This window comes from Amblyomma maculatum, chromosome 1, assembly GCF_055883805.1.
Source record: "Amblyomma maculatum isolate TAMU_Amacu chromosome 1, ASM5588380v1, whole genome shotgun sequence".
Lineage (NCBI taxonomy): Eukaryota > Metazoa > Arthropoda > Arachnida > Ixodida > Ixodidae > Amblyomma > Amblyomma maculatum.
The window spans coordinates 19,691,467-19,719,034 of NC_139344.1; the positions used below are offsets into that span (position 1 = coordinate 19,691,467).

At 45.2% G+C, this 27,568-nt stretch overlaps 1 protein-coding gene across 8 annotated transcripts in view; it reads right to left on the bottom strand.

Moving 5' to 3' along the window:
* raskol (Ras GTPase-activating protein raskol) overlaps positions 1-27,568 on the bottom strand; it is a 119,371-nt gene continuing 91,803 nt past the window's right edge. For 5 of the 8 annotated variants that reach the window (XM_084587844.1, XM_084587842.1, XM_084587846.1 and 2 more), the window contains 3 exons: positions 26,915-26,953; positions 6,073-6,266; positions 1-5,208 (listed from right to left, as the gene is read on the bottom strand). In XM_084587844.1, coding sequence (XP_084443970.1) covers positions 4,959-5,208; positions 6,073-6,266; positions 26,915-26,953 — 483 coding nt within the window. In that variant the 3' untranslated portion in view covers positions 1-4,958. The remainder of the gene's footprint in view (positions 5,209-6,072; positions 6,267-26,914; positions 26,954-27,568) is intronic. The other 3 variants (XM_084587845.1, XM_084587847.1, XM_084587848.1) reach the window with 1 other exon arrangement.

Below are 27,568 nucleotides of genomic sequence, written 5' to 3' on the forward strand. Positions count from 1 at the left end.
GCCAGCCAATCGTATGCACCTGCTACTGCTTACAAACTGCCACCCTTCTTTTCCAAGTGAGCAAGAGCCTCTGGGAAAAAAACAGTATGCTTGCTGCACCTAGGATGCAGAAAAAAAAGGAGAGGAAAGCCCTTGTGGCACCCAATGTCAGCCTTCTGGTAGTGCCGACTCGACACACTGGTTTCATGACTCAGAAAGAAGCATCACACCCTGACAAATACATTCCATTCAAAAGTACTGGTAAGAAAGTGAACACACAACATCCTTTTCTTCCCTCAAGCTCAATGCTGACAGAAAATTCTGAAATTAACATTAAAGCAAGAACACCGTTCCAAGCACAGGATAGCACATTCTCATTGCGTTTTTCACACACACTTTGCATACTTTTTAATGAAGCCTTTTTTTTTTTTTTTAAACCGCATTTGTGAATTGAAAACAAAGCACTGAAGTTGCGCAATACAAAAAGCATCCCGCAGACTGAACTGAAACATTTTGCGTAAAGTTCAATTCATGTGGCATGATATAATTTCTCTGCCGCCTTAATGACAGACAACATAGGTCCACTCAGTTCAGGCATCACAAACCAAACAAAAAAAGCAGTCAACAACCCTTCAAATATGAATAGCATATATGTATGTATATACGTGTATACATATATATCTGTATGTATTTAACATGTATAGTGTTCTCTATAAGCTCCTCTGGACAGTATTGCATGTCACAATGCACATGTGTGCATCAACAGCACCGAGCATCACACTGCCTGAGCCATGGTGCTCTCACTGCCAACGACATGTCCTCGGGTGCACATGAAAAATCAACAAACAAAAAGCTTTTTCACTCAAGAAAAAGTGGTGCTCTTTGGTAATGGATCTTGAAGTGACAAAGCGGCCACCAGTCACAAATGTGGTAGAGTATAACAAGCTTTTGTATCCTCAAGCCAAGGATGACGTCGACGTCCAGACCACAAGAATAAATGGGTACAACATATCAGCGAAAATTTGCAGGGTTCAAATATGCCACTGCAAATCAAACTTTGTGCCAAAGTGGAAACAAAACAATACAGACTTTATTTATACAGCTCAATGTAACTCACAGCTTGAATTAATCACTAGCAATCCCTGAAATGTAGTAGCCGGGCAAAAGCTGCAATTTGTACAAAACACAAGATGTCACTGCAGTTTTAATTGCGAAGCTATACATTCATTTTTTTTTTTCCCGTAAAGTCTTATATGTACAAGTAATTGTTTTGCTATATAGCAAATAAGCATTGCCTCATTCATGCAACAGTAAATAATGAAATTTAAATGCAAAACAGATGTGTATATATGTAGAACAAAACACAAACAGAAAGCTAAAGATTAACTTGGAAAAAGTGTTCAAAGCGAGCCCCTGCAACCAGCTTCACTCTGAGGCACCTATACAAGACCATTATCTGTAAACAAATAATGGCCAAGTAACATCAGAGCATTGGCGTTGAGGTTCAGATACGTCTCTGTCCGATACGCAGCCAAATAGACATGCAAGCTACGCAAACGTAAGCACCATACCTCAAACCTTGCATCTGCTGCTTGTTTTTCCTTACATCGTTAAAAGGCACCCCCGCAAGGGAAACATGGGATGTGCACAATTCAAACTTATCAGCTAGTACACAGACCATGTTTTCCCATATAGCTTCAAGTGGCCTGATGAAGTTAACCATAAATGCTTTAGAATCCTCCTTAAAAGAACTACTACACAGTAAAATATAAAACAAGAACCGACATTATTATGGATGATGTGTTTTGTGTCAGCACAATACAGAAGTCTCAATCATCTCATACAAGAAAACAAGTAGCATTCAATTGGATACTGCAGCAAAGGCCACAAAACCTGCTTTTGTCGTTCCTGCCACATTGACGGTGGCTGCACGCATGCAGTTCAGGGGCTTGGCTTCACTATATTGTGGTGTGCGTATCTGAAGCATCCCCTTTTAATTGCATGCTGTCAAGTGTCCCTTTGAAAGGAGCTCAACTATGACTGGCCTGAACATTATAATCGTAACATTTCTTTTAAAATTTTCACCAGCCCACAAACTCCCCCATTGCATTATATTTGTGCAAATCAGCTAAATTAAGACATTTTCCTGCTGTACCGTCATTCCTATTGATGCCCGTAATAACAGCATGAAGAAAAAGAGAATGTGACTGCTAGCACAGTTCTGCAAAAAATCGTTACATCAGCAATGTTTCCCACAATTGAGGGAAAATACAGAGCTTGTACTCCATCTCATCCCTTCCTTGCAGTGGTGCGGAAGCTAGGAGACCTCTTCAACCAATCATGAGTGTGCGTTAAGCGTGCTCCCCTGCATCATCTGCACGTCGACCAGCGGCACATGACCACATGGTTGCAAGGGAGTATAAACAGATGCTGTCTATGTACGAAACCTTGAAAGAACATAGCAAGTTTTAGACGCGTGAATCACTATCCTTCAGTTCGCATCATTCAGTTTGTACTGATGTTTCCCAGGCAACGTTGCAAAGTCGGCAACACCCCCACCACCACTAGCAAACCTAGTGGCGCCATATGGTTTCTTGGATTGAAACCATTTTGTCATTAAACTGACTTTCTTCATTAAGCCTGGGAAAGGCAAAATCATCACCCAAAATAAAAAATAAGGAGAATTTAAAGCTCACGGATTTTCCTATAGGCGAGATAAATGCCCAATTCATTGTTTATGGCCAATAAACATAACAAAAAACCCAGTAACGACGACAAGTTGGCTCCAAAGAGAGACGGCCTGCATCGAAGCCTGTCGTCCTGTTGGCAATGTGATTTTAGCTTGCGCAAGAGTAGCTAAACTAGCAAAATAGCGCATATAACTCAAGTTTACATTAACGTTCAATCTAATACAACATTTTGTGAATTCTCACTCAGGGTAAACCAAATTAGACAAAGATCTCCAACAGATCAGTGGTGCAGATATTTTCAAGGAGTGTATCATTATGGTAACTTCAGCAATATACACTCGGCCAGCCTCTGTTTGCATCGGGAACATACTTCACAACTGCATTTTGACAAAAAAAAATTTTTTTTTTCACAGCTTAACCTTATACAGTGTGACACTGGCTTCGGTAACCAATTATGAAATTCACAAGTGCTGAATAAATTTTAAGTTTTCACAGTTGGACACCATTGGTAAGACAAGTACTACAGCCATCTGCAGTGTGGGCATGAAACCAAGCAGTTCCCCTTAAAGCTTAGAAATTGTGAAAAGACAACAATCACACCAGAGCAGAATCCGTGTGGCCTTTTAACTGTGCGTGAGTAATAAACAGCGGCAGTAGTAAATATCAAGCGATTTTTGCCTCTGAATGCCTTAATGGGCCAATGCATCGAGAATGACTACTTACTCCAATTCGTTTAAACAGTAAAGTTGTGACATCTTGTAAATGACATACTACAGTGCAATATTAGATGTATTTAAACTTCATACAATACTTCCTTTATTAATAAGCTCTTTTAGCGTCTTGCCTCACAAAATAGTATAGAAGAAAAGACTTGGCTTACGTTACAAGTACATTTTGGAGGGCAACTTTATCTGTACCATTTCCAATACTGGCTCAAAGTACATTCAAAGGTCTTTCTTTTCAAGCCCTGAATTTGAGAAGCCAAGAATTACCTTCCTTAATGAATCTTTGCTTGGTATACAGCACAAAAATTGCGGCATGTACCCACTAACACAGCTTTTAACTGTGAATACTACCCTAACCCTTGTAAAAACCCTAACCCTTAAAAAGCATATTGTCACTATGCGATAGCATAAGAAGCCCGCCGAGGCATCTTCCGGCATCTGGCCTTACAATTACACCCTGTAGAAGAAATTAAATAATAAACTTCACTAGAAGGAGAGGGATTTGAGCCCCTTGCCAAAGCGAACAGATCTGTTCCACTGGGCTGTGCGTTTGACCACTAAGCCACAGCCAAAATGCCACATTGAGCTCCTTGCGCTATTGCCAACCAGGCTAGGCATTGCTTAGGCATTTGCTAATTTTTATTAGCATATTCTTGAAGGTGCGAAAGATGGAACGTTGAACGGGCTTAAAATAAAATGGCAGGCACTGTAGCGCTTCTACAACAGTACACCAGGCCACAAGTTTACTGAGGCAATATGCAAATTTTCCTTAACTGCATCAACGCAAGCGAACCAACCCTGAAATGGCTGCATAAAATCCTGTGCTTGCCCAGTTCCTGTTCAGGAACAATGCGCTATTTCAATCCGCCTTTTTCACAAAATGTGGCGCTCTCTGGGAGTGGTTGAAAATTCGTCTGCTACTGCAAAATGACCATGTATTCTTGACAGCTAATGCAATCTATCCTATACGCCTGCCATGAATATTAACTGCACATGGCCTCAGAGATCAGCTACGGCTGCGCCGATCGCGGAGGCTAAGAACTGCGCATGTGCAGCTGGGGTTAGTGGTTTGTTTTCGACCAGGAAAGAGGCACGCATGCGTAGAGCAGCCATGTGAAAACGGCGGATTCCACAGAGAGCAAAGCATCGCACAAAAATGTGAAGAGAAGGTAAAACAAAACATGCCATAGTTCCATCAAAACAACTCCCAACCCCTTGCTTGAATGTGCTATGTTAAAGGAGACCCAAGTGCGAGGAAGTGTGAAAGATACGCCACAGACCTCCAGTCTCTGCTTGGTGCCACATATGGTGTGATACTACTACCACAGCTTCTCTCCCATCACTGAGCCACTATCGAGGCTTTGCTAGAAGGAGCTTCTGCTGTACTGTGCACATGCTCCCTTTGCAATGTGCTAACTAAATGGCTTCTTCAAAATTGCATAAGTCACAAGCCAACAAAGATGTGGCCATCCCTAAGGTGTTCCAGGGTGCTATGCAGGTTAGGCACTTGTCCTCCGCGACCCTGATGAGCTTGTTCTGATGGTATGGAAGGCGATGGTGGTCATCAGCAGGAGCTGCTCCTGTACGTGGGTGGAGGTGGTGAGGAGGCACCATTGGACAGCAGCCGTGGCTCCAGCTGCACTTGGTCTTGGTAGTGCTGGCGCAGCTGGGCGAGGGCGCCCAACAACCGTTGGTTGGCTGCATCCAATGTCTGGATCTTGCGCTCTTGAGCATCAATCAACTGCTGCTTGGCTCGAATCATGCCCTGCATCTCCCGCTGCTCCCGCCGCAACTCATCTTCTACGGTGATCAGCCTGCACCACACAAGAATTTCTGCTGGTTTCAGCATTAAATGCCACGGGCATTGATATGGTATATGAACACCACCTAGTCCAGAGTTATTTGGACCCTTAAAGCTACACATTTAGAGCATGACCTAGCTTTAGAAGACGCCCTCGTGCAATATGTGCTCCAATGCCAAGTAGGAGGCTGTTCTTTCATACCGTTCAAATCAATGTGCGTTGAGCATGAAGACAAACTTTCATTAACCTGCAAAAATGGGAGATGAGGCGCTTTTTTTCTTTCAACCTCCCCGGATTTTACTGAAAATTTCACGGCACATTCTTCAGAGTTTTCCGGTCATTTTTTACCAAATTTCGCAGCGTTGCAATGTTTTTCTGCAGCGCAAATGAATTTAAAAAGTTCCAAACTCATCGCACCAATTAGGAGGATTTCTACGAGCAACCTTAGGCGCGACGTGATGTAACCAGATGCACGGCAGTCTATGTTCACTCTGTACTTGCTGCAGGACAAAATTTTGATCACGCTTTCGGTCATTTCTGCCTGTTGCTTACAATCGGCAGTTTAGCTAATTAATGTACGCATGATCGTTTTTGAGGCTGTTAACGTGAGGTCAAGCGTTGCCTGAAATCTACTTTCGGTTTTATCTCTTTGCCCAATATATTAAAATTGAATATTGAATATACTCAATATATTGAAAACTGTTTTTTTTTTTTTTTTTGTAGCAGAGAAACGGAGTTTGTAGGAATGAGAAACCGGCATATTGTGCACTTGCACTGACCTCATCTGTGCGAAGGACACACAGGTACTTGGCTCCACCCGCAAGCATGCTTCATTATCAGAGTGACTCACAAGAAATGCACAAGGGTCGAGTGTACCTGGTAATGATACTCTTCATCTGAAGGTCCTTTTCTTGGCGCCGTTGCTGCTGCTCCTCAGTGCTTTCAGTGCTGAGCGAGGCAGTCAGTGGGTGCTGTTGCTGCTGTTGTTGCTGCAGCTGCGTCTCGGCCAGACTGAGCTTGCGTTGCAACTGGCCCATGAGCCGCTTCAGCTGGGCAACCTCCCGTTCATACTGCACAGAAGAGCGCACCACCACCACTTCAGCTCACATCTTTTTTTATAGTGGCTGAACAACTGAACCCTTGCTGCTGACGCCTACGTCCTCTGTTAGCCCAAAAATCCATCATTGGTGTTGTGAGCAAAAAATTGTGAGCACGTCTCTGGCAGGTGGGAGCTGAAGGTGATGTGGCCAGGAAACCGCTTGGTTGGTGAGCTGTGTGACGTCAAAAGGCCACGTGACACGGCTAATTAGGAAGGAGCTGCTAACATGAGCAACATCTTCGAGATGGGAGGGTGAGACGAAAACTGAACTCTCCGGAACCCTCGCATCCAGAGCTAGACACGCTACTCCTAGGCCGCGCAGGCACGTTCGTACAACTTAGTTAAAGAAGGGCCTTAAGTGGTCTTGCACATAATGTAGTAGCTTAGTGTATGCTACGAGTATATGCAAGCTAATAGGAGCACAAATTAAAAGATTAGCGATTAAGCAAGTAGCAAACGAAGTGCATGCACGCGAACAAGAATCTGCAAGCGGAGCTGCAGATGGGAGTCGTTAACGATGTATCCCCAAAATTTTAAAATATTATTAATAGTGAAAAGCAAGCACCAAGCCTTGAAAAGCAAAAATAAAAATTGTTTGGTATGAGCTCTAACAAAGCTACCCATCTTGATTACATGAGAAACCAGGTCGGTGCAAAGCGACTGCTGGATGGCTTATCACATTAATATATTTTCCATGATGCCATCAGTAAAATCATTTCCAAATTTTCCTACTAAGTGCTATTGATCACAGCGCTGGCACAATAGAGGTCATAATAAAGGAATTTCGATTTCCCACTCCCATTTTTTGCATTTTTAACACCATTTGGGTCTGGTTTTAAAGAATAAAAGCGTCTCAGCGGATATAGAAAAGAACTACTGTAACAAATGAAAAATAATCTACCAATTGGAACATTTTTATGCCTTTCAGACAAATTGCTGTTCGAAAATATGAGCAAAACTTGACTGACAGCCGCATGCGTCGTCTGCACTCCAGCTAAGCGAAAGGTTGCTTAACTGCAAAGCTTGGCTCGTTGCCTCTATTGAGCCTCTATTTCTCGGATAAGTCGAGGCTCACAAGCTGGTGGCCACCATAGCGGATGACGATACACAGATAATCCCGGGGGTTCGGAGCAAAACTTGGTTTTCACAATTCGACACGAAGGCCACGATCATGAAGTCCACGCACACGAAACGTGTTCGGGAACACTGAACTAACTTCTTCCAGTGCCAATAAACGAATTTGCCCATTGTCAACGACCGATTTTTCGGATTCGCTAGGGACCGCGAAAATGTGAAAAAAAAAAAAAAAAAAGTTATAGAAAGAAACTTTACATGAACGTTCGATTGGCACATGGTGGAGGAAGGGGGTCAGCAATTTTGTGCCTATTCTGATGAGTGACTCCCCATACAGTTTACACAGATGACAAGCAGCAACAGGCATTGGGCAGCGGACAACGTCCAAGAATGGTACGAGTTCGCAACCACGCGTCAAACGAACACGTAGAGAATATGAGCCCTGCTTCTAATAGGCTGCTTTATAGCTTGAATTTTGCTTTAATCGCTCCCAGTTTCGACCCCCTTGAAGTCTGAATTATTGACGTTCCCCTATAGTATATATTAGTATATTGGATTTCAAGGGAAGGAAAGCGTAGTAGGGGGAGACAAAGTTAGGTGGGCGGATGACGTTAACAAGTCCGCAAGGATCAAGTGGATGCAGCTAGCACAGGACCGGGCTAATTGGCGAAATATGGGAGAGGCCTTCGTACTGCAGTAGATGTAGCCTGGCTGATGATAAATGAGTATATAGAGGAGGTTTGGCTACTGGCAATTTCAGGCACTCATGTACTTCATTTCTACTATGGGGCATGTCAGAGTAATGAATAAAATCAAGCTCACTCAGGAAATCAGGGGTCAGAATATTCGGTCGGCGACCGTTTGTTTCTGTTCAGAGGCCAGATACGATGAAATTAAGAGCTGGATTGAATACCCACTGCACCTCACAATAAAATAATTACAGGATAGAGAGAAAAAAATAATAAAACATCACTTCCACTTTCCCATGAAATTAAGAAATAGTCAAATCTCTTTGCTACAAACACCACATTAACGAATTTTTCAAATTAACAAACGTTTTAAGAATCCCGAGCAGATTTCCTGTTTTCAATGTAAAACTATTTCAGTTACGAATTTCAATATAGCGTGTATTTCAGAATAAAGTACACATATCTATATATATTTTTATAATGTAGGAACATCAGTATTACGAATTCGGCTAAAATGAATAGCGCCACAGCTCGTAAACTCTTGCGTGAAACAGAAACCGCTGTCTCTGTGTGCTTAGTTCTTGGGCTGTAGCTATCATCCCCAGCATATCTAGTGCCAGCTTCTAGCGCCACCACAAAGCTGTGATTTAATTATCTTAATGCAATGTTTGTGCGAGATATGACTATGACTGCAGCCAGTGAAGGTGCCAAGAAGATAGAAAAGCAGCTTTCACTGCAAGAAATCGACGCAGAGAAAAAGCGAATCTGCCTCTGCAGGCAGCTAGCATTGCCCCATTGACAGCCTCAATCATTTTGAAAGATCAAAACAAGATTTTCAAACTTCAGGGAACACTGAAGATAAGGTCATATCGCACTCTGATGTTATTTTGCACATGGACAAAGTTCATACTTTCATCCCTCGGTGCAATCACGCACCCGATGAGGTGTAGTGCAAAGTGGAAAGTGTTACGTGCTGTAGCGATGTAATGTAATGTGATTGGTCGTTTGCTGTATGCAGCGCAAGAAAACTGATTTCTTCAACCAAATCAGTTTTGAAGTAAATGCAACATTCTCATTCGAGGTTTTGCTTGTCTACACATGTGCCTGCTGTCAAGGTACGTAATTTTCATATCTAGGTTTCACCCCTGGCTTATAATTGCAGATTTTTCATTACGATATTTCAAAATAACAATTTTTTCGTGACCCCGCGGGATTCGTTATATAGAGATTTGACTATCAAATTTTTTTCCATTTATCATCAACCCTGCCAACAAGCAGAAAATAACTTTATATTCTACTTTGTTGTTCTACTGTACTTCTAAAATGGTGTTTGTATTTTGTTTCTCTCGTCTGTTTTTGAACTAAGTGTTATCAAATTACTTCGTGTCCCCCCCCTATGTAATACACCTGAATAAATAAATAAATAAATAAGTAAATATGCACTGAGAAGGCATTGGATATTGTAGAAAATAAAAAGCAACTAAATGCAGCAAATCTACATCAAATTTCTGATGTCTACTCCTTAAGGGGAAGCCCCAAGCAATTCAATAAAATAAAAACATGCATTTATTTAATATCTATTTTTGTATTTTAATCTACATAATGCAATATATTTTAGTGTCTGATGCTTACGAAGAACTGAGGATTGTTTTTAAAGATTTGAATAAAAATCGAAGATGCTGTTGTTTTTATCATTCGAATCAAAGTTGTCCAACTTTTTATATTTTGAATTTTCGAAATAATGCCGAAAAAGAAAGAACAATTCAAGAGCTACAAATTTTACCCGGAATAAAGAATAAGCCCAGCATAATACAGACAAAACGTTCCAGTGGCAACACCTTATTTCATAGTGCCAGAATGTAGGGTTGAAAACTGGCAATTTTCAGTACGAGCACAGAGTTTTATATTTATTTTTCTGATTTTAAACAATATTATGGAAAACTTTTCTAGACTTATATTTCAGAGGTACTGAGGTTTGTTGAGGGCGATTTTATTAAAAATTGAAGATGTTTTTTGTTTAATCAAAATCAAAGTTGTCTTTTTTTTCTTGTCCACAAATTCTGGCTGATCTTGATGCCTTGTGGAGAAAACACCCGACGCTCTACAGATCCACATTTTGCCTGAAATTAAAAACATAAGCTGCATAATAATGAGAAAAAGTTTTAGCGACAACAACTTAATGCTTCACGCTAGAATGTAGGATTGAAAATTCGCTTTTTTTGCAGCGCGTCACTCCTGGAGCAATGTTTGAAATTTGTTACTAAAGCAACTCTGGCAACAAAGAATGTTACTACAGTCAAATCTCGATATAACGAATCCCGCGGGACCGAAAAAAATTTTCAGTTATTTTGAAATATTGTAGTGAAAAATCTGTGATTATAAGCCAAAGGTCAAACTTAGGTATGAAAATAACGTATCTTGGCAGTACAGATGTAGAGAAGCAAAATCTGAAATGAAAATGCTGCACTAACATCAAAGTTGATTTATTTGAAGAAATCAGTTTTCTTCTACCATGTGCAGCGCACACGACCACACACTACATTACACCACTACAGCACATACACCTACTTTACGCAACACCTTTTCGGGAACGTGATTGCACCGCGCGATGAAAGTATGGGTTTTGTCCATGTGCAAAAAAAAACACTACAATATAATCTCATCTTCAGTGTTCCCTGAAGTTCGAAAAGTTGCCTCAGTCTTTCAAAATGATCACGGCAGTTTTTCCCCGAGTTGATTTCTTACAATGAAAGCTACTTTCCTATCTTCTTGGTACCTTCGCCGGCTTCAATCGTCATCAGATCTCACACAGACTTTGGAATGATATCATCCGCGAGAAAAATATACCTTCCCGCACGCCAATGGCACAAACGACCAACCGGCGAATGACACACAACACAAACTGCGACAGAAAAAAGGCAACCGGCTAGGCCTGCTGGCTACTGCATATTAAACCAGAGATTTGTGCTGGCACTAGATGTGCTGATGATTATAGCTACAGTCCACAAACCATACACTAGAAAACAGCAGTTTTAAGCGAGAGTTGCAAGCTGCGGCGCTGTTAACTTTAGCCGAATTCGTAATACTGATGTTCCTAGATTATACAAGAAAAAATTAAAATGCGCGTTATTCTGAAATACACGCTATATTGAAATTCACAATTCTGAAGCATTTCAATATCGAAAACATAGAAAATCTGTTGGGGATTTTGAAAAAATGCGTTAATTTTAAAATTCATTGATGTGGTATTCCTAGTAACGAGATTTGACTGCAATAGCTCTTCTCAAAGTATAAAAGTTGCACAAATTCACTAAGAAATTATGCACGACAAAATTGGCACAAGCAGCAGAGCTTCAAACCTGCAACTTTAAGAAATTGCAAAAAGAGCGTTTCCTTCTACTTCTAGTGATATACGATGTTTTCCCGAGAGACGTATGGCGTACCTTGAGGTGCATTCCTTGGTGCAGAGACATTTGCCCACCACATATACCAATTCATCGAAAACAAAAATAGTCATGGGACCTCGATTACCGTTCTTATCTGAACACACAGTTTATATTTCTCGTTTTTGGAGTCAAAGTTACAGCTCTGTGTGGGTCAAATAATTTGCAAAATTATTCTTAAAAATTGCTCTGTGCAGCCACTCACGACTGTGTATCAAGACAAGTGGGCCTTGTGGGTGCTCCCTCTCATTGAGCGTGCCGAGCGATGAAGGTGGGCGGAGCATGGTGAAACACCTTTTCATAGTATGTACCATTAAAGGGGCACAGTGACGTTCGTCAGGGCGCTAATTACAGCCAACCTCTAGGTTCTTTGCACCGTGCCAAGGTTAGTTAAAAAAAAGAATGACAAAAACCGGTGTGTGGAAACAAGAGTTATGCGGCTTCTAAAATTCTAAATACAAGAAAAAAAGAACAGCGCGTCTGAGATGGTGTGAGGGGGAGCCCCTCTCCCATTTCGTTCGCCCACTGCCCTACATGGGCGGAACCAATGAGAAACGCAGCTTTCTGTTGATGTGTAGGAAGTTATCCACCATGGTGCGCGGTGCGCATAGTGGGAGCCGCGAATTACTTTGGCATGCACCTCAGCAAAGAACCGGACTACCTCGCGCTTCACGAATGGTACGTAAGAGTGCAAGCCTCTAGAAACAAGGGCATCCTGGGTCGGCATGCACTCTGGGTGTTCAATCGCTTTGAAGCCATGCGCGCCTTGTGGAAGACTGACATACGCCAACGCCACGCTATGCCTTTCGGCTGGGAAGCGAGCATTTCTGAAGAAACGCGGGCAGGACAGCGCTGTGTGTACACAAGAACACTCCAGTGGAAGGAGTGCAGGGAGACCTGTGCTGGTCCTCGTTTGCGGTGCGAGAAGCAGTTGCAAAGCTGTGCTGTGAGGACCAGCTCCTCCGTCTGCCCAAAGCTAGCCTAGCCCGGGCCCGACGGTCAACAAATCTACGTCGCTGTTTTGGTGTTCCACTGGCATCCATCGCTGCTGCTGCTGCGGATCACTCCAGTGCTACTTGTGCGAAAGGTAAAGACGGAGGAGTGGCGTACAGAAGCTAAGGCGAAGCCTACCCTGTACTTGTACAGGGCCAGCAGCTGCTGGCGGAAGCCCGCTGTGGAGTGCTGCAGGTTCGGGTGTGGCAAGCGGGCTTCGCGATCAATGTCAGCGATCTCAACACAACCTGTTCCATCAGTGGAGCGTCGGCAGAAACGATCAACCACATGATTTTTGACTGTCCAGCGGTTTTGCTGACCTCCGAGATCCGAACGTTGTCAGCCACCTTGGAATTTGAAAAGCCTCATAGAGTGCAGACCACAAAGTCGCATCTCGAATTCTGGTGGCAACGGGGAGCCCTGCGACCTCAGCAGCGGTTGGAGACGGCTGTATGACCTTGGTGTTTGTAACCGCAGAGCCTGGACAGCGAATTGACGGACTTTTTATTGCGAAAGCAATACTACTCTAGGTTTCGAGCCTTCAGCGTGGCACGGCCGCGTGACACTAGGGCTAGAGCTGGGCACGTTCATACGGCTTGGTTAAAGCAGGGCTTCATATGTGGGCTGGCAGGCGTTGCCAACTTGGGTCTCTCGTTTCACATGGGACCGTTATTGTCATCGCTTAAAGGGCCACTGTCCAGGGAAGAACTTTTTAGGCGAAGGAGCCCAGCGTTTCGATCAGGTGCCGGAGATAGTCTGTGCAAAATGCTACAGTGACATGCGCGCCACAAAGCAACGAAAAGTCACGACTCTCATGACTTCTTTACACCAGTTCAGCATGGCTTTAGAATGGGTTTTTCCTGTACCACCCAGTTACTTGAGTTCAGTAATGATCTGTTTTCCTCTTTTGACCACGGACATCAAATTGATTGCATATTTCTGGATTTTAAAAAAGCCTTTAATTCTGTACCTCATGTGCTATTATTACATAAGTTACGTTGCTTTGGTCTGCATCCCAATATCATCGACTGGCTTCATTCATATCTCCAGGACCGCATGCAGCTTGTTGTAATTAATGGTTGTCACTCTGATTCCGTAAACGTCTCCTCAGGTGTGCCCCAGGGGTCTGTCCTTGGACCCCTTCTTTTTCTCATTTTTATTAATGATATTGTTCTTGACCTCACCTGCCAAGTTCGGCTACAGTCGAGCCCACTTATAGCGATACCGGTTATTACAATATATCTGCTATAACAATGAACAGACATGTCACCGTCAAATTTACTATTTATCCAATAGTAAAAAAAATCCATTTACTACAATGACGGGCGCCCCGCCGGGGTGGCGCAGTGGTAAGACGCCCGACTACTGTGCCGGAGTTCCCGGGTTCGAACCCGACCTCGGCGGCTGCGTTTCGATGGAGGCGAAACGAAGTGGCGTCCGTGTGCTGTGCGATGTCAGCGCACGTTAAAGATCCCCAGGTGGTCGAAATTACTCCGTAGCCCTCCACTACGGCTCCCCTTTCTCTCTTTCCACTTTCGCTCCCACCTTCCTCCCTTCCCTTAGGGCGCGGTTCAGGTGTCCACAGAGCAAGTGTGACAGATACTGCGCCTTTCCCTTCCCGTGAACCAATCAACCAACAATGATGGGTTGCCGCACTAACGGTTATAACGATTAAAACCGGCTACTGTGACCCAGCTTCAAAATAAAATACGCGTGATTCCGACGACAACGCGAGCGTCCGCAATCGCGCAAAGCGAGCGCATTTCGCTCCGCATGTCACCCTTCCACCCCTCGAGACGAGTGGACTGCGCCCACGATACGAAGAGAGGAGAGCACTCCGTTTCTCTACCCTTGCCCCTCCCCCCCCCCCCCCCCCCCCATTTCCGCGCTCCGTCACATGGTCGCGTCCCCGCCGCCGTCCCGACCGACTCTCTGTGTGGCGATAGCGGCGGCTGCGTGCGGGCGGGCGTCGTAGTGCTTATAAGTGTGGGGTGCACGTGGTGTGTGTGAAACGCCTGTGGCGTTTTGCTTTCTCGTCGTACAATGGCAGATCAGTCTGCCGTACGCCCTTCACCGGACTGCACGGCGCTATTGCCAGCAAAAAGAAAACGTACAGCGATTTCATTAGAGACAAAGCGCAGCATAGTTGAGGACCACAAGAATGGACAGAAGGTGTCGGCCCTGGTGCTGAAGTACGGACTGCTTCAACCGACAGTTTCTACAATCACCCACTCCGCAGATAAGCTGCTTCAAGAAGAATGCTCTGGTTCGAAGAACAACGAACGGAAAAGGGTCCGGCAGGGCGCCTACAAGGAAGAGGAGGAAGCCTTGTTCCAATGGTTTCTTAGCGCCCGTGCACAGAACCTGCCCATTAGTGGGCCGATCCTAACGGCGAAGGCGAGTCATTTTGCCTTTCTTCACGAGAAGGACTTTCGTCCGGGAAATGGTTGGCTGCAACGCTTTAAGGATAGGCACGGGATTGTATATAAAGCAGTCACCGGCGAGGGAGCTTCACTCGACGTGGAAGCGAGACACCGGTGGGAAGAAGAAACCCTGCCACGTATCTTCGAGAAGTACGCCGACAGCGATATCTACAACGGTGATGAAACTGGACTTTTTTCAAATGCTTCCTGCGAAAACCCATGCGCTTCAAGGAGATCCATGCAAGGGTGGAAAGAACAGTAAGGTGCGTGTGACCGTATTTCTGTGCGCAAGTATGGACGGAAACGATAAATGTCCAGCATTTGTCACCGGAAAATCCAGGAATCCCCGCAGCTTTCGAGGTGCCGCCAGAATCCCCGTACGCTACCGCCACAATGGTAAGGCGTGGATGATACGAGCGCTTTTTCATGAGTGGCTCGTGGAATTCAATGACCGCATTGAATGCCAAAAGAGGAAGGTTGCATTGGTATTGGATAATTGCAGTGCGCATCATTCCATGCCAGAGCTTTCCAGCGTGGAAATCTTCTTCCTTCCGCCGAACACCACTTCAGGTTTGCAGCCTATGGATGCCGGCATTATCGCTAATTTTAAGGCCCTGTACCGCCGCTGCGTCCTGAACAGGTTAGTGCTTGCCATGGACATGGCTGCGCGGAGAAGTGATGAGCAGCCTGATTTTAAGATTAGCCTACTGATAGCAGTTCAGTTCATCTTCGGTGCATGGTCGGAACTCAATGCTTCGACGGTGCAGAATTGTTTCAGGGAAGCAGGCTTCGTTCGGGATCGCACGACTGCCGCGGCTGATGCTTGCGTAGCTCCGACCAATGAAGGGATGCCAGAACTGTGGTCTGCGCTCAGCAATGATGCATCGGGACTGGATGAGTTTCTGCATGCAGATGATGATGTGGAAACTTCCGAAATCCTCACTGACAAGGCAATCGTGGAAAATGTGCGAGCGGCGGGCAACGACAGCGATGACGACGACGACACTGCAGATCAGCCTCCAAGTAATGTCCTCACAGGAGGCCCTGCATATGATTTATTCCCTCCGGGACTTCATTTTTTCAAGGGGCCTTCCACTTGAGCACGTCGAACAATTAGATACTCTCGAGACCAATGCTAATAAGCTTTCTGTGAAGCAAGCGAAGCTCACGGACTATGCTTTTTTTGTTAAGTAGTGGACAACTTTTTTTCTGCTTAAAATTTTTGAACCTTATGTTGACTGCATTTTTTGGCAAACCCGATTATTGGTTATAACAATGACATTTTCTTGGCACTTGAGTATTGTTATAAGTGGGCTCGACTGTATATGCTGACGACTGTGTGCTTTACCATGTTGTGGAAAGTTCTTCTGACGCATTAAAACTTCAGCGAGACTTAAATTTTATCCAGTACTGGTGCTCAAAATGGCAAATGTTTTTGAACATTTCGAAATGCAAACTTGTCTCGTTCACTCGTAAGCGTTCCCCTCTACAGACCTAATACTCATTAAATAATGTTCCCCTGCAAAAAGTTTCTGAATATAACTATCTCAGCGTATATTTCACATCTAACCTTACGTGGACGAGACAAGTTGAACATATTACATCGAAAGCCTGCAGAATGTTAATTTTTTAAAGCGTAATTTCAACAAAGCGCAGTCAAATGTCAAGCAGCGCCTGTATTTCACTTACTAAGGCCAATTCTTGAATATGCATGCCCTGTATGGGATCAGATCCCCAGTTTATTTACTTATCTGACATGCTCGAACGCGTCCAAAATAATGCTGCCAGATTTGTGTCTAACAATTACAACTTTTTATCTAGTGTCACGTCTATTAAACATCATCTTGGTTGGGAATCTTTAGCTCACCGCAGAAAACATTTCAGATTGCAGATCATGTATCACATTTATTTTGGAAAGCTCAGCATTCAACCTCCCTTTTTATCTAGACGACTTGATCATCAGTGGAAGATCCGAGAAATAAAATGGCGGCCAGATGTATATAAAACCTCGTTCTTGCCACTGACGATCAATGAGTGGAACCGACTGCCAGCTGGCATCCCTGAGTGCTGCATGGAAAATTTATTTCAGGCTTTTTTATCAGATAGGTGACGTGGCGGCGCCCAGTTCTCTTGCGTGTATTTTCTTTATCACTTTGTTTTTTAGTGTTTTCATCACTTTATTCGTCGCGCAGTTGCCCCCTTTAGATGCATGTTTCTCATTCTGCATTATCACTTGTGTCAAGTTATTTTCATCATTTTTATGTATTTTTATTGTACTACTGGCATTTCTAGCAATGTTACTGTCATCTCCCCCCCCTGCAATAATGCCTTCGGGCGCTGCGGGACTCTGTAATAAATAAATAAATAAATAAATAAAAGAATCGGCCTGCTAGGAACCTGGCATTCACGTTACCCCCTATAGGCCACTAAGGCACGTTTATACGGGTTGGTTAAAGCGGGGCTTTGTAAGTGGGCTGAGGAAGAAGAAAAAGAAAAGAACGCTCGGTCACCTGCAGCTAATGCTTTCGTTCAATATTTGGTTCAGCAGTATTGAACCCTTGTAATTTTTTTTTAAACTTGTTTTTTTTGTCTTTTTTAATTATTTTTGGCTCCACCACACCAGAAAGCAGCAGCGACCCACTCAAAGGGCAAAGCCACCATTATCATCATCACAGCAGGCAGATGCTCCTTCGCTATACCTCCGCGCTTGTTGACAACACCGCATTTACCCGCGTTTACAGTCCCCATCTTTACAAGCACTTCAAGGACACACGCGGAACTAAAACATCTTTTATTAATTTTCTGCATAGTAACTAGAAGAACAATCGGTTGTAAAATCAATGTGCGTGTGCGACCAATCAGCGAAGCAGTACCCAAGCAAGAAGGAAACATCATATCCGTTAACAAACTTTGCAGTCGTGTGTTGCTCACATCGGTGCTAAAACACTGATTATTGAAACGGAATAAAATATTAGAAGCTACAATTTCACCATTATGATTGGGCTTTGGAGCATCGGGATGGTGTAAGGAACCTAGAGGCCGGCTGGAATTAGCGGTCTGGCGAACATCATGGCGAACCTTTAAAGGGACACTGACAACAATATGTTAGCAGAACCCAATACAGTAAAAGCTCGTTAATTCGGACTTCACGGGGCCAGGAGAAAAGTTAAAATAATCAAATGGCCTCGAAAATCTGACAAGAGCCATTTGCATTACGATAAATTTACGGTATTTACTCGCGTAAGGAACTCACTCGCATAATCAACCAACCCACCCCCAATTTCTGCCAAAGAATTTGAAAAAGAAAAAGAAAAGGCGTCATTCGTAAGTGCTTTCCTCTATTTCGCGCCATCACAGTTCACAATGCATTTCTTGGCAGTGCGCCAAGATGCTGAGCAGCGATAGGATAGCATCACGGTGTGTTTACCTGGTGTGTTTACCCTTTGATGTTAGCTCTAGCAAGAGGGGGAAGCGAACTTGGCAGAGTGCCAGCGCTTGTCCGGTTGTGCCAGCCTCGTTCATGTGTTCATGGCCGTCTACTGCCACTCAATCATTGAAACGCGCAATAACAGCAAACAGCGAACAATGCTCTGATGCTCTGGCATTATGATCGCAGCTGACCGCGTGCTGCTTCCATTGACGACTGATAGGTGGAAGGATAAAAGCCTCTTGAAAAAAAGAATAGTAATAAAAAAATTTCCCCCGCAAAATTCGTAGCACCCGTCATAGCCTTTCATGAGCGTTGGCTGGGACCACGCAGACAGTACTTATCCGTATTTGCGATTTAACAGGGCTAGAAATAACAAGTATTTACGAGTTTTGGAGGTTGCGCAGAAGACAGAGTAGGCAGCTGCCAACCCCTACCTTCCGGCACTGCCAGCCGCTGCGCCTGTCATGGCGCCATTTAGGCTTTACCAACTCTTCTATGGCTTTACCTGGTCCCATCTTCTAATCCCGTTTCGGACATGCGCAATCTCTAACCGTGCCACTCTTTCGCAGAGGTGTCTTGTTTTGGCCACACGCTGTGTGCCAAGCCGCACAGACACGATGACGCATAGTTCGAATTATCCGCAGTGGAACAGACTCCCGTTCAAATTAATGGGATTTTTCATATACAATAAAAGCTCGTTAATTCGAACTTCACGAGACCAGGGGAAAAGTTCGAATTATCCCATGTTCGAATTACCGAATGGCCTCGAAAAAAACGACAAGAACCATCTGCATTACGATAAATTTACCGTATTTACTCGCGTGAAGAACCCACTCGCATAATAGACCCACCTACCCAGAATTTTTACCTGAACTTGAAAAAAAAAAAGGAAAAAGGCGTCAGCAGTTAGTACGTCCCTCCATTTCGCGCCGCGACGGTCCACAACACATTTTTTGGCAATGCGCCAAGATGCTGCGCAGCGATAACATAGCAATGTGTTACGCTGGCTCCAGCAAAGGGGAAAGCGAACTTGGCAGAGTGCCGGCGCCTGCCTGGTTGTGCAAGCCTCGTTTTCAGTACGTTCGCTTTATCATGCAATAGGTGATTGGTGCGGGCGCGCCCTTCTACTGCCACGCGCGATAGCAGCAACCACCTTTTGAAGTGGACGATGCTAAAAGCCAGCATCATGACCGCGGCCGACCGCGTGCTCTCTCTTTGACGGCAGATGAATGGAAAGTGAACAACTCTTGCAAAAAACAAACCCTGCGTAACCCGTATGGCACCCATCCGATGTCATAGCCTTTCATGGGTGTTTGCCGTGACCGCGCCGATAGTGCTTATCCATATTTCCTACTTAGCAGGGCTCGAATTAACAAGTATTTGAGAGTTTCGAAGGTTGTGAGGAAGAGAGAGCAAGCAACCGCGGCCACCAAGCCGGTCATGGCGCCATTTAGGCTTTACCCACTCTGCCATGGTTCTATCTGGTTTCACCTTCTGTCCCCAGTTTGGACGCACGCACCTTCTAACTGCGCCGCTCTTTTGCTGAGGGTTTTTTTTTTTTTCCACGTGCTGTGCGCTAAGCCGCCCATATGCGGCGGCGCGTAGTTCGAATTATCCATTGCGGAACAGACTTGCATTCGAATTAGCGGGCTTTTTTGTACACAGACCTCTATGGAGCTTGGCCGGACCAAGTATTGTAGTTCAAATTATCCGAAAATTCAAATTATCGAGGTTTGAATTAACGAGCATGCACTGTACAGTCTAACCTCGTTATAACGAACACGGATACAGCGAATTATCGGATATAACGAAGTAAAAGCAAAGTTTGGTTGGCTGTGCTTTATTTCTATGGGAGTTCTATCTGTATAACGAAATGAAAAACTGAAAATTTGACACTAAATCGGTTATAACGAAGCATATTTCGTATTTACACGACTCAAAATCCGCAAAGAAGCAAAAAAAAAAATTTTTCAAAACGCTAAATTTCGGTTTTATCAATCGCCTCCACCTAAAATGTGTTTGAATCACCCGCGCTTTCGCACGCCACACCATCTAGGGACCGTGAATGAATCTAGCATCAACGGCTGCCTGGCATGTGACCGGCACGTGATCGAACCACCGCCCGCGTCGCCTCCACCTAAAATGTCTTTGAATCACCCGCGCTTTCGCACGCCACGCCATCTAGGCACCGGGAGTGAATCTAGATTCAACGGCTGCCTGGCATGTGACCTGCACGTGATCGAACCACCGCCCGCGTGGCCCTGCCCCTACTTTTTGCCGACCCGCGCGTGTGCTCACTTTCCTAGAGGTCGTGCCGTCGTCTTGCAGCATGGCGGCGCCGAAACGCAAAGCAGTTTTTCTTGAAACAAAGATAAAAATATTTAGGGCGGTCGACAGTGGGCGCAAGAAGAAAGAGATTGCCGCAGACTTCGGCGTTGCGCCTAGCACTCTGTCAACCATACTGAGCGCAAGGCAGAAGATAGAAAACGTGCACTCTGCAGGCGCCGTGAAGAACGACAGGAAGCGTGTCAGGTATAGTCACCACCAGGATATTGATGCCTTGTTCGCGTGGTTCAAGGACGTTAGAGCGCGCAACCTGCCCGTGTCTGATGCCGTGCTTCAAATGAAGGCAAGAAGTCTCGCTTGCGTCTTAGGCCACGATGACTTCTATGCAAGCAGTGGCTGGCTGCAGCGATTTAACGACCGCCACCAGATTGTTTGCCACACCTTGTCGGGCGAAGAAGCAGCCGTCGATGTAGAGAACTGCGAGAAGTGGGCAGGAAGCTTCCGCATGCAACTGGATGGCTACGAGATGCGCGATGTCTACAACGTGGACGAGACTGCGGTTTTTTTTTAAGCTGCTCCCGGAAAGGTCACTCGTTGCGAAGAACGAACTGTGCCGAGGAGGCAAGAAAAGCAAAGACCGCATCACCGTTGTTGTTTGTGTCAACATGAATGGGTCAGATAAAAGGCGGCTAACTGTTATTGGTAAATCTGCTCGCCCCAGGTGCCTGCGCAACGCCCGGAATGTCCAAGCGGACTATCGCTCGAACAAAAAGGCGTGGATGACGTAGTCACTCTTTGAAGCATGGCTGAAGGCCTTCGACAAAGACATGGCAGAGCAGCGCAGGAAAGTGCTCCTTATATTGGACAACTGCTCTGCCCATAAGGTGTCTGTACCACTTGAAGCGGTCCGCCTAGTTTTTTTGCCTCCAAACTCGACCTCAGTGCTGCAGCCATTAGACAGGGGCATCATTCGCTCACTAAAATGCTGCTACCGAAAGCGATTGGTTACGCAGCTCGTATTTGACATAGACAGGGGCATATCAACGGCCATAAACCTCAAAACTACGCTGGACATGCTGTACGGTGCATGGAACAAAGTGGCACAGTCGACAATAAGAAATTGCTTTGTTGATGCTGGCCTAGCCCCATCCTCCAGCGAGACTGAGCCCAACGACGCCCACGATTCTGAAGGTGAAGCGGACAATTTTGACGAGACGACATGGCATCAACTGGCGGTTCCGAATGTTACGTTCCAGGACTTTATTGCTGCCGATGACAACTTGGCTGTGGCACCCGAATTGACCGACCAAGAAATTGTCGATCAGCTGCTTCCTACAGATGATGCTACGAGCAGCGATGAGAGTGAAGAAGAAGGCGAAGAGCGAGCTCTCAGCAGCACCGAGGCCGCCGATATGGCGAGGAAATTGAGAAGGTACCTTGAGAACCTACCTGTGGCCAAATCAGCTGACATTGGGAAAGCGCTGCACAGTGTCGATTACGTTGAGAGAATTATTCTGTTGAATAGTGTGAAGTGCCGCCAAATGAAGATTACATCATTTTTTAAATAAATCAGTTCTGCATAGCCTAAATCCTGATTTGTGTGCTCATTTTTGCTTGGCAGTGCAAAATGAAAGGTAAGGTTTCGTGTGCTTATACCACGCTTTAAAGAAAAAAAAAAATGCATTTTTTTTTTCAGCTCTGCGCTTTCCATTTTAGGGTAGCCTTTACTTGGGTTTATGAATAGAATTTTTTTTTTGTAGGAATTTGTGTGTACTTTTACAACGAATATCGGATATAACGAACGAATTTCTGCGCAAAATGAGACTTCGTTATAACGAGGTTTGACTGTAGTACGATACTTCGTGACATTGCCGTCACTTGTCCGGCAGCAAAATATGCATTTATTGATGAGATAAAGAAGTTGAGCAGTTTTTTTTTTCCCCCGCCGGTTGAATTCAAACAGTTCAACCCAACTTCATACAGTAGAATCTCGGTGATACGAACTCGGCTGATACGAAATTCGGTGTGATACGAATTCATAAAATTCCCCGGCCGAATTGCATTGCGTTCAGTGGGCAAAAAATCGGATGTTCCGAACACTTTTTCTTTTCGCTACGGGTGATACGAACTTCAGTATCCCGACCGGTCGAGGCCCACGCACACACGCACAGCGAGAAAAGCGTGCGCAGCGGCGCAGCACTGATAGCACGGATCACGCACACGCGCGCGAAAGAAGAAAAAAAAATACAGCGAGAAAAAACCGGCTTGGCAACCCGCGGCAGCAGCGAAGTTGGCGAAGAAGGCAGCGATAACTTGCCCCCCCCCCCCTCCCCCTCTCTCTTTCTCTCCCCTCCCCCCCCCCGCATTTTTTTTTTTTTATCTCGTTGTTGCTTTCTGCTACTGGTGTTGTGCGCACGGCCTTGCGGCCCTCTCCACATTTCTCCGCCGCCCCGCAGGCCACGCTCTTCCGCTTTCCGGAGTCTCCGCTGCAACGGCAACACGTTGCTTCGTTTTCTCGTTTGTTGAGGCTGACAACGCGTTGATAGCGCGTCGTTTTGTGATCATCTCAGCAACGCGAAAAGGTACATCATACTGCAATGTCACGGAAGAGAAAGGCGCTGACCTTTAAAGACAAATTGGAAATTTTAAATAAGGTGGACAAAGAGCCCAAGAAAAGGCGCACTGACATGGCCAAGGAGCTAGGCCTGCCGCTGTCAACGTTGTCAACGATCGTTGGTCAGCGCGACCAAATTATGCAGAATGTGCAGCACTTCGCGATGAATTCTAAAGAAGCCAAAACTGCCCACCATGTGAAGTTGGAAGAGGTTCTTCTAACGTGGTTCAGAGAGGTCACGGCGGCCGGCGTCAACATCGACGGAAAAGTGCTTCGTGAGAAGGCAGCGGACATCGCACTCACACTTGGAATTGATGATTTTCAGGCCTCCGGTGGATGGATTCACCGGTTCAAGGTGCGTCATAATCTTTCATACAAGACCGTTTGTGGCGAAGGAAAAAAGGTCGACGCCTCCGCCGTGGAAGACTGGATGACAACCACACTGCCGTCTTACATAGCGGGATATGAGGCACGTGATGTTTTTAATGTAGATGAAGCAGGGCTGTTTTACAATCTCCAGCCCGAAAAAAGTTTGTGCTTTAAAGGCGATGCCTGCCGGGGCGGACAAAAGAGCAAACAACGTATCACAGTTTTGTTTTGTTGCAACGCCGACGGATCGGAAAAGATGCCGCTGACAGTCATTGGCAAATATCAAAAGCCCCGATGCTTTAAGGCAGCCGGTCGATTGCCCTGCGTCTACAAGGCGAACAAAAAAGCATGGATGACGTCTTCTTTGTTTATGGAATTCGTCACGTACCTCGACCGCAAGATGTCTTGCCTCAACAGAAAAATAGTTTTGCTGCTGGACCAGTGCACCGCCCATCCAAAACAAATGACACTACAGAGTGTTAAGGTGGTGTTCCTGCCCCCGAACGCAACAAGTCATTTGCAACCACTGGATGCTGGGATTATAAGGAATGTTAAGCACCATTTTAAAGCTTTGTTGGTGCGCCGCCTCCTCGCGAAGATTGAAAGGAAGGACGCGAATCTCCAGATCACTCTTCTGGACGCTGTGCATTTTCTTGCAATTGCCTGGGATCGCGTCGTTCCTACGACCATCGCCAATTGTTTCGCGAAGTGTGGGGTTTTCAAATCTGCTGTGGCTACTGCCTCGCAAGTGCCAGACCCGATTCCCATCGATGTCTGGAATCAACTTGACGTCGACTGTTGCGTCGACGATTTCGTCACCGCGGACGACGACCTCGCCACCTGTGGTCTCCGCACGGTTGAAGATATTGCGGAGGAAACGTCATCACAGCCTGGCATTCCATGCAGTGACGAAGATGACGACGACCAAAGCGTTGATGACCCACCGCCGACGGCAGCAGAAACGATGCACGCCATCGATGTTCTGCGGCGCGCCGTGACCTCCGAGTCTGTGCGGGAGAAGACAGCGGCCCAATTTTTCAGTTTTCAAAATTCTCTGTTATCAGATCTCGCGGAAAAAAAGGTGCAGAAGGATATACGCGATTTCTTTCAACGAAAATAAATATTTCGTACCTGTTGGAAGGCTTGAAAACGAATTTTGCTCGTTTTTTGGTGATACGAAATTTCGGGTGATACGAAAATTTTCGTCTCCCTTTGAATTTCGTATCACCGAGATTCTACTGTAGTTGGATAAAATGGTGCCATCCATGCTGTAATACAGATTTCGTGATTGCTGCCCACGGCGAGCGGTGTGGTCTAACAGCAGCCGAAATGAAAGCATGAAAGCTATCGCCAGCCTTTGCGTCGTGTCGTGGTCAACATAGTTTCGCTTGCACCAGCCATGGATCCAGTTTCTGTATCAGACAACGATTGAAGTTCTCGCAGTGACCGCTGGCCTGCACATACGGCCTCAACCCCACAGATCATGCAATGGCTTTTGCAGGCTGAAGCGGCGCAGGTTGGCGGCGAAACATGATCTTCCGAAGAGCACTTAGCCCTTTCAGCTGCACGTCGAAAACAAAACTATGCAAGCATGCCTGCGCCGGAACATCACCGAATTTAAAAACAAGGCCGCCAGTGGTGCCGCCAGTATGTTTCTCTTTGTCTTGTCTCATTCAGGTTGCCTTTTCGCCTTCGTCTCCACGTGATAAAAGCATGTTATTTTGCTGGAGACAAAACCTACCACACAATTCAAACATGCAGCGTAATTAAAATTTGTCAGCCTTCGAGATTTATTGCGTGTCACGCGACTCGGAGTTGCGAGCTTCGGCCGTTTCGGTAGTGCTGGCGATACTTGTATCTCTATTCTTGGTCTTTTCTACCTTACTAGAACTTTGGTTTCAGTAAGAACAAGAATGGTCTCTTTGTGATCAGGAACTGGTATTCTATCGATGCAAGGACACTTCACTTTTCTGTTCAGTGTCCCTTTAAAAGGAGTTCCAGCAAAAGGAATATGAGCAGTTGTAATAAAAAGTCAAAACAAATTCCAAGAACGCTGTTGTCATGTTCTGTATGCAACTCGGAACTGAATGTGGGGACGGGCGCTTTGACAGCTGTCAGTTGCAGTTCCAAAAGCTGTGCGTCCTCACACGCAGTGGAAAGGCCTACACATGGCCAAGCAACCACCCTAAGCTGGTGAAAAGTGCGAGCAGACAGCGCCATAGCTTAATGGCCGAGCCGATAGCATTTATAGCTAGCGAGTGGAGCCTCCGGATCTAGGATTGCGTGTCTGAGGTCGCGGATCAGTCCTCCGAAATTAACAACCATGGTTTTCACTTCCAAAGATACCACTGGCTCAGCACGCTTCTGGTTCTAGCACTGCTTTAATTTTTTTTCTTGTGACGTAGTGGAGCTGGTACAAAAGAACCTGGAAGCGATGCTATGAGAAATTACAACTCCCAGAGGCTCAAGAAATTCAGCGTGACAGAGGACGACGGACATAAAGAACAGACATGAGCTCTAACTAATAACTGGTAGTTTATTCGAAAACCCATAGATACGAAGGACAGAAAGTTGCGATAAGCAGCCTTGAACATAAAAAAGGACGAAAGAACAACGAAAATTGGTGCTCATCATCGCATCTCTCAACTGTTTGCACACGCACGAGGCACTGCTAGAACAGGGCAGCTGGAACAAGGGCAGACTCCCCCATTAACGACAGTAGCTGTGTGCCGAAATAAAAACAAAAAGTTCTCATCCCCCCTGCTAGTAATGCAGAAAAAAAAAATATCTTCAGAGATATCGTCCACATGCTGGCACATGAGAAAAACATCCATCACCCGCTTTAAATAAGAGTGCTGGCGAGTGTGAGAGTGGGCAAATGAAGAAAATATTTTTGAGTGCCACCTTTCATGGTGCCAAGGTATTCTTATAAGAAACTCTTCTCAGTCCCCGAGACCCACTTAAGACTGCACCAGTCATCATTCCAGTTTAGTCTCAGAAATGGCATATGACAGGGATACTCATATTTCATTTTTTGTTCTTTCCTAGTTTATAAAGCTGTTTTCAGTTAAAGAAATGTTCCTTATTAGACTAAATAAAGCCTTTAATACAGCTAGATCATGTTCAGTTTTTCTTGCATTCCAGCAAAAGGTGTAATAAATAATGATAACAAGTGAGATACTTGCGCGCAATTTACTTAATGTAATGAGACTTTTAGAAAAAGGAATAGAAGTGAGAAGTCACCCTCGAATTACAATCAAATTTAAGCAGAGACAAAGGCACACTATGCCGTATTTACTTGCATATTGGTTGATGCATCGTGCAGGTCGGCCCCCAACTTTAGGGAAACAGAAAAAGAAACAAACGAAAAGGGTCAGAATGTTGCATTAGCCAACCACAATAGAAGTTCCGAACCACAAATATTTAGACGAAGCAACCAGCAAGGGGCACCACACATCGAAGCTATGGCAGAGCAGTGACAAGCATTCATTGGAGATGGTGCACCAAGCGTGAATTTGACGCACCGTGCTGGGGAGACGTGTAATGTAAAGGCCCTTGTTTTGGTTCGAATAAAGTTCACCAGACACCTTCCATGTCTCCTGTGCCGCCAATGTCGCACAGTAACAGCAGCGATCCACTCCAGGTACACGGAAAGAATGACAATGCTATTGCACGCAAAAAAAAGTGCCCTTACTGCTTTCTCGAAATACTTCTGTTCATAATACTTCTACCAAACTTCGATATGCTTCAGCCACACTTCTCGCATTATACTTACATGCTTTTTCTTTTTGTTTCATTCCTGCTAGGTGAGCCCTTGTGCTACATTCGTGGCCGTTTCACAGCTGAGTAAAGACAGTACAGTCGACTCCCGTTAATACGAAGTTCACGGGGACCCCAAAAAACTTCCAATTAAACAAACTTCCAATTAAGCAGGAGGCACCAAAAAAATTCT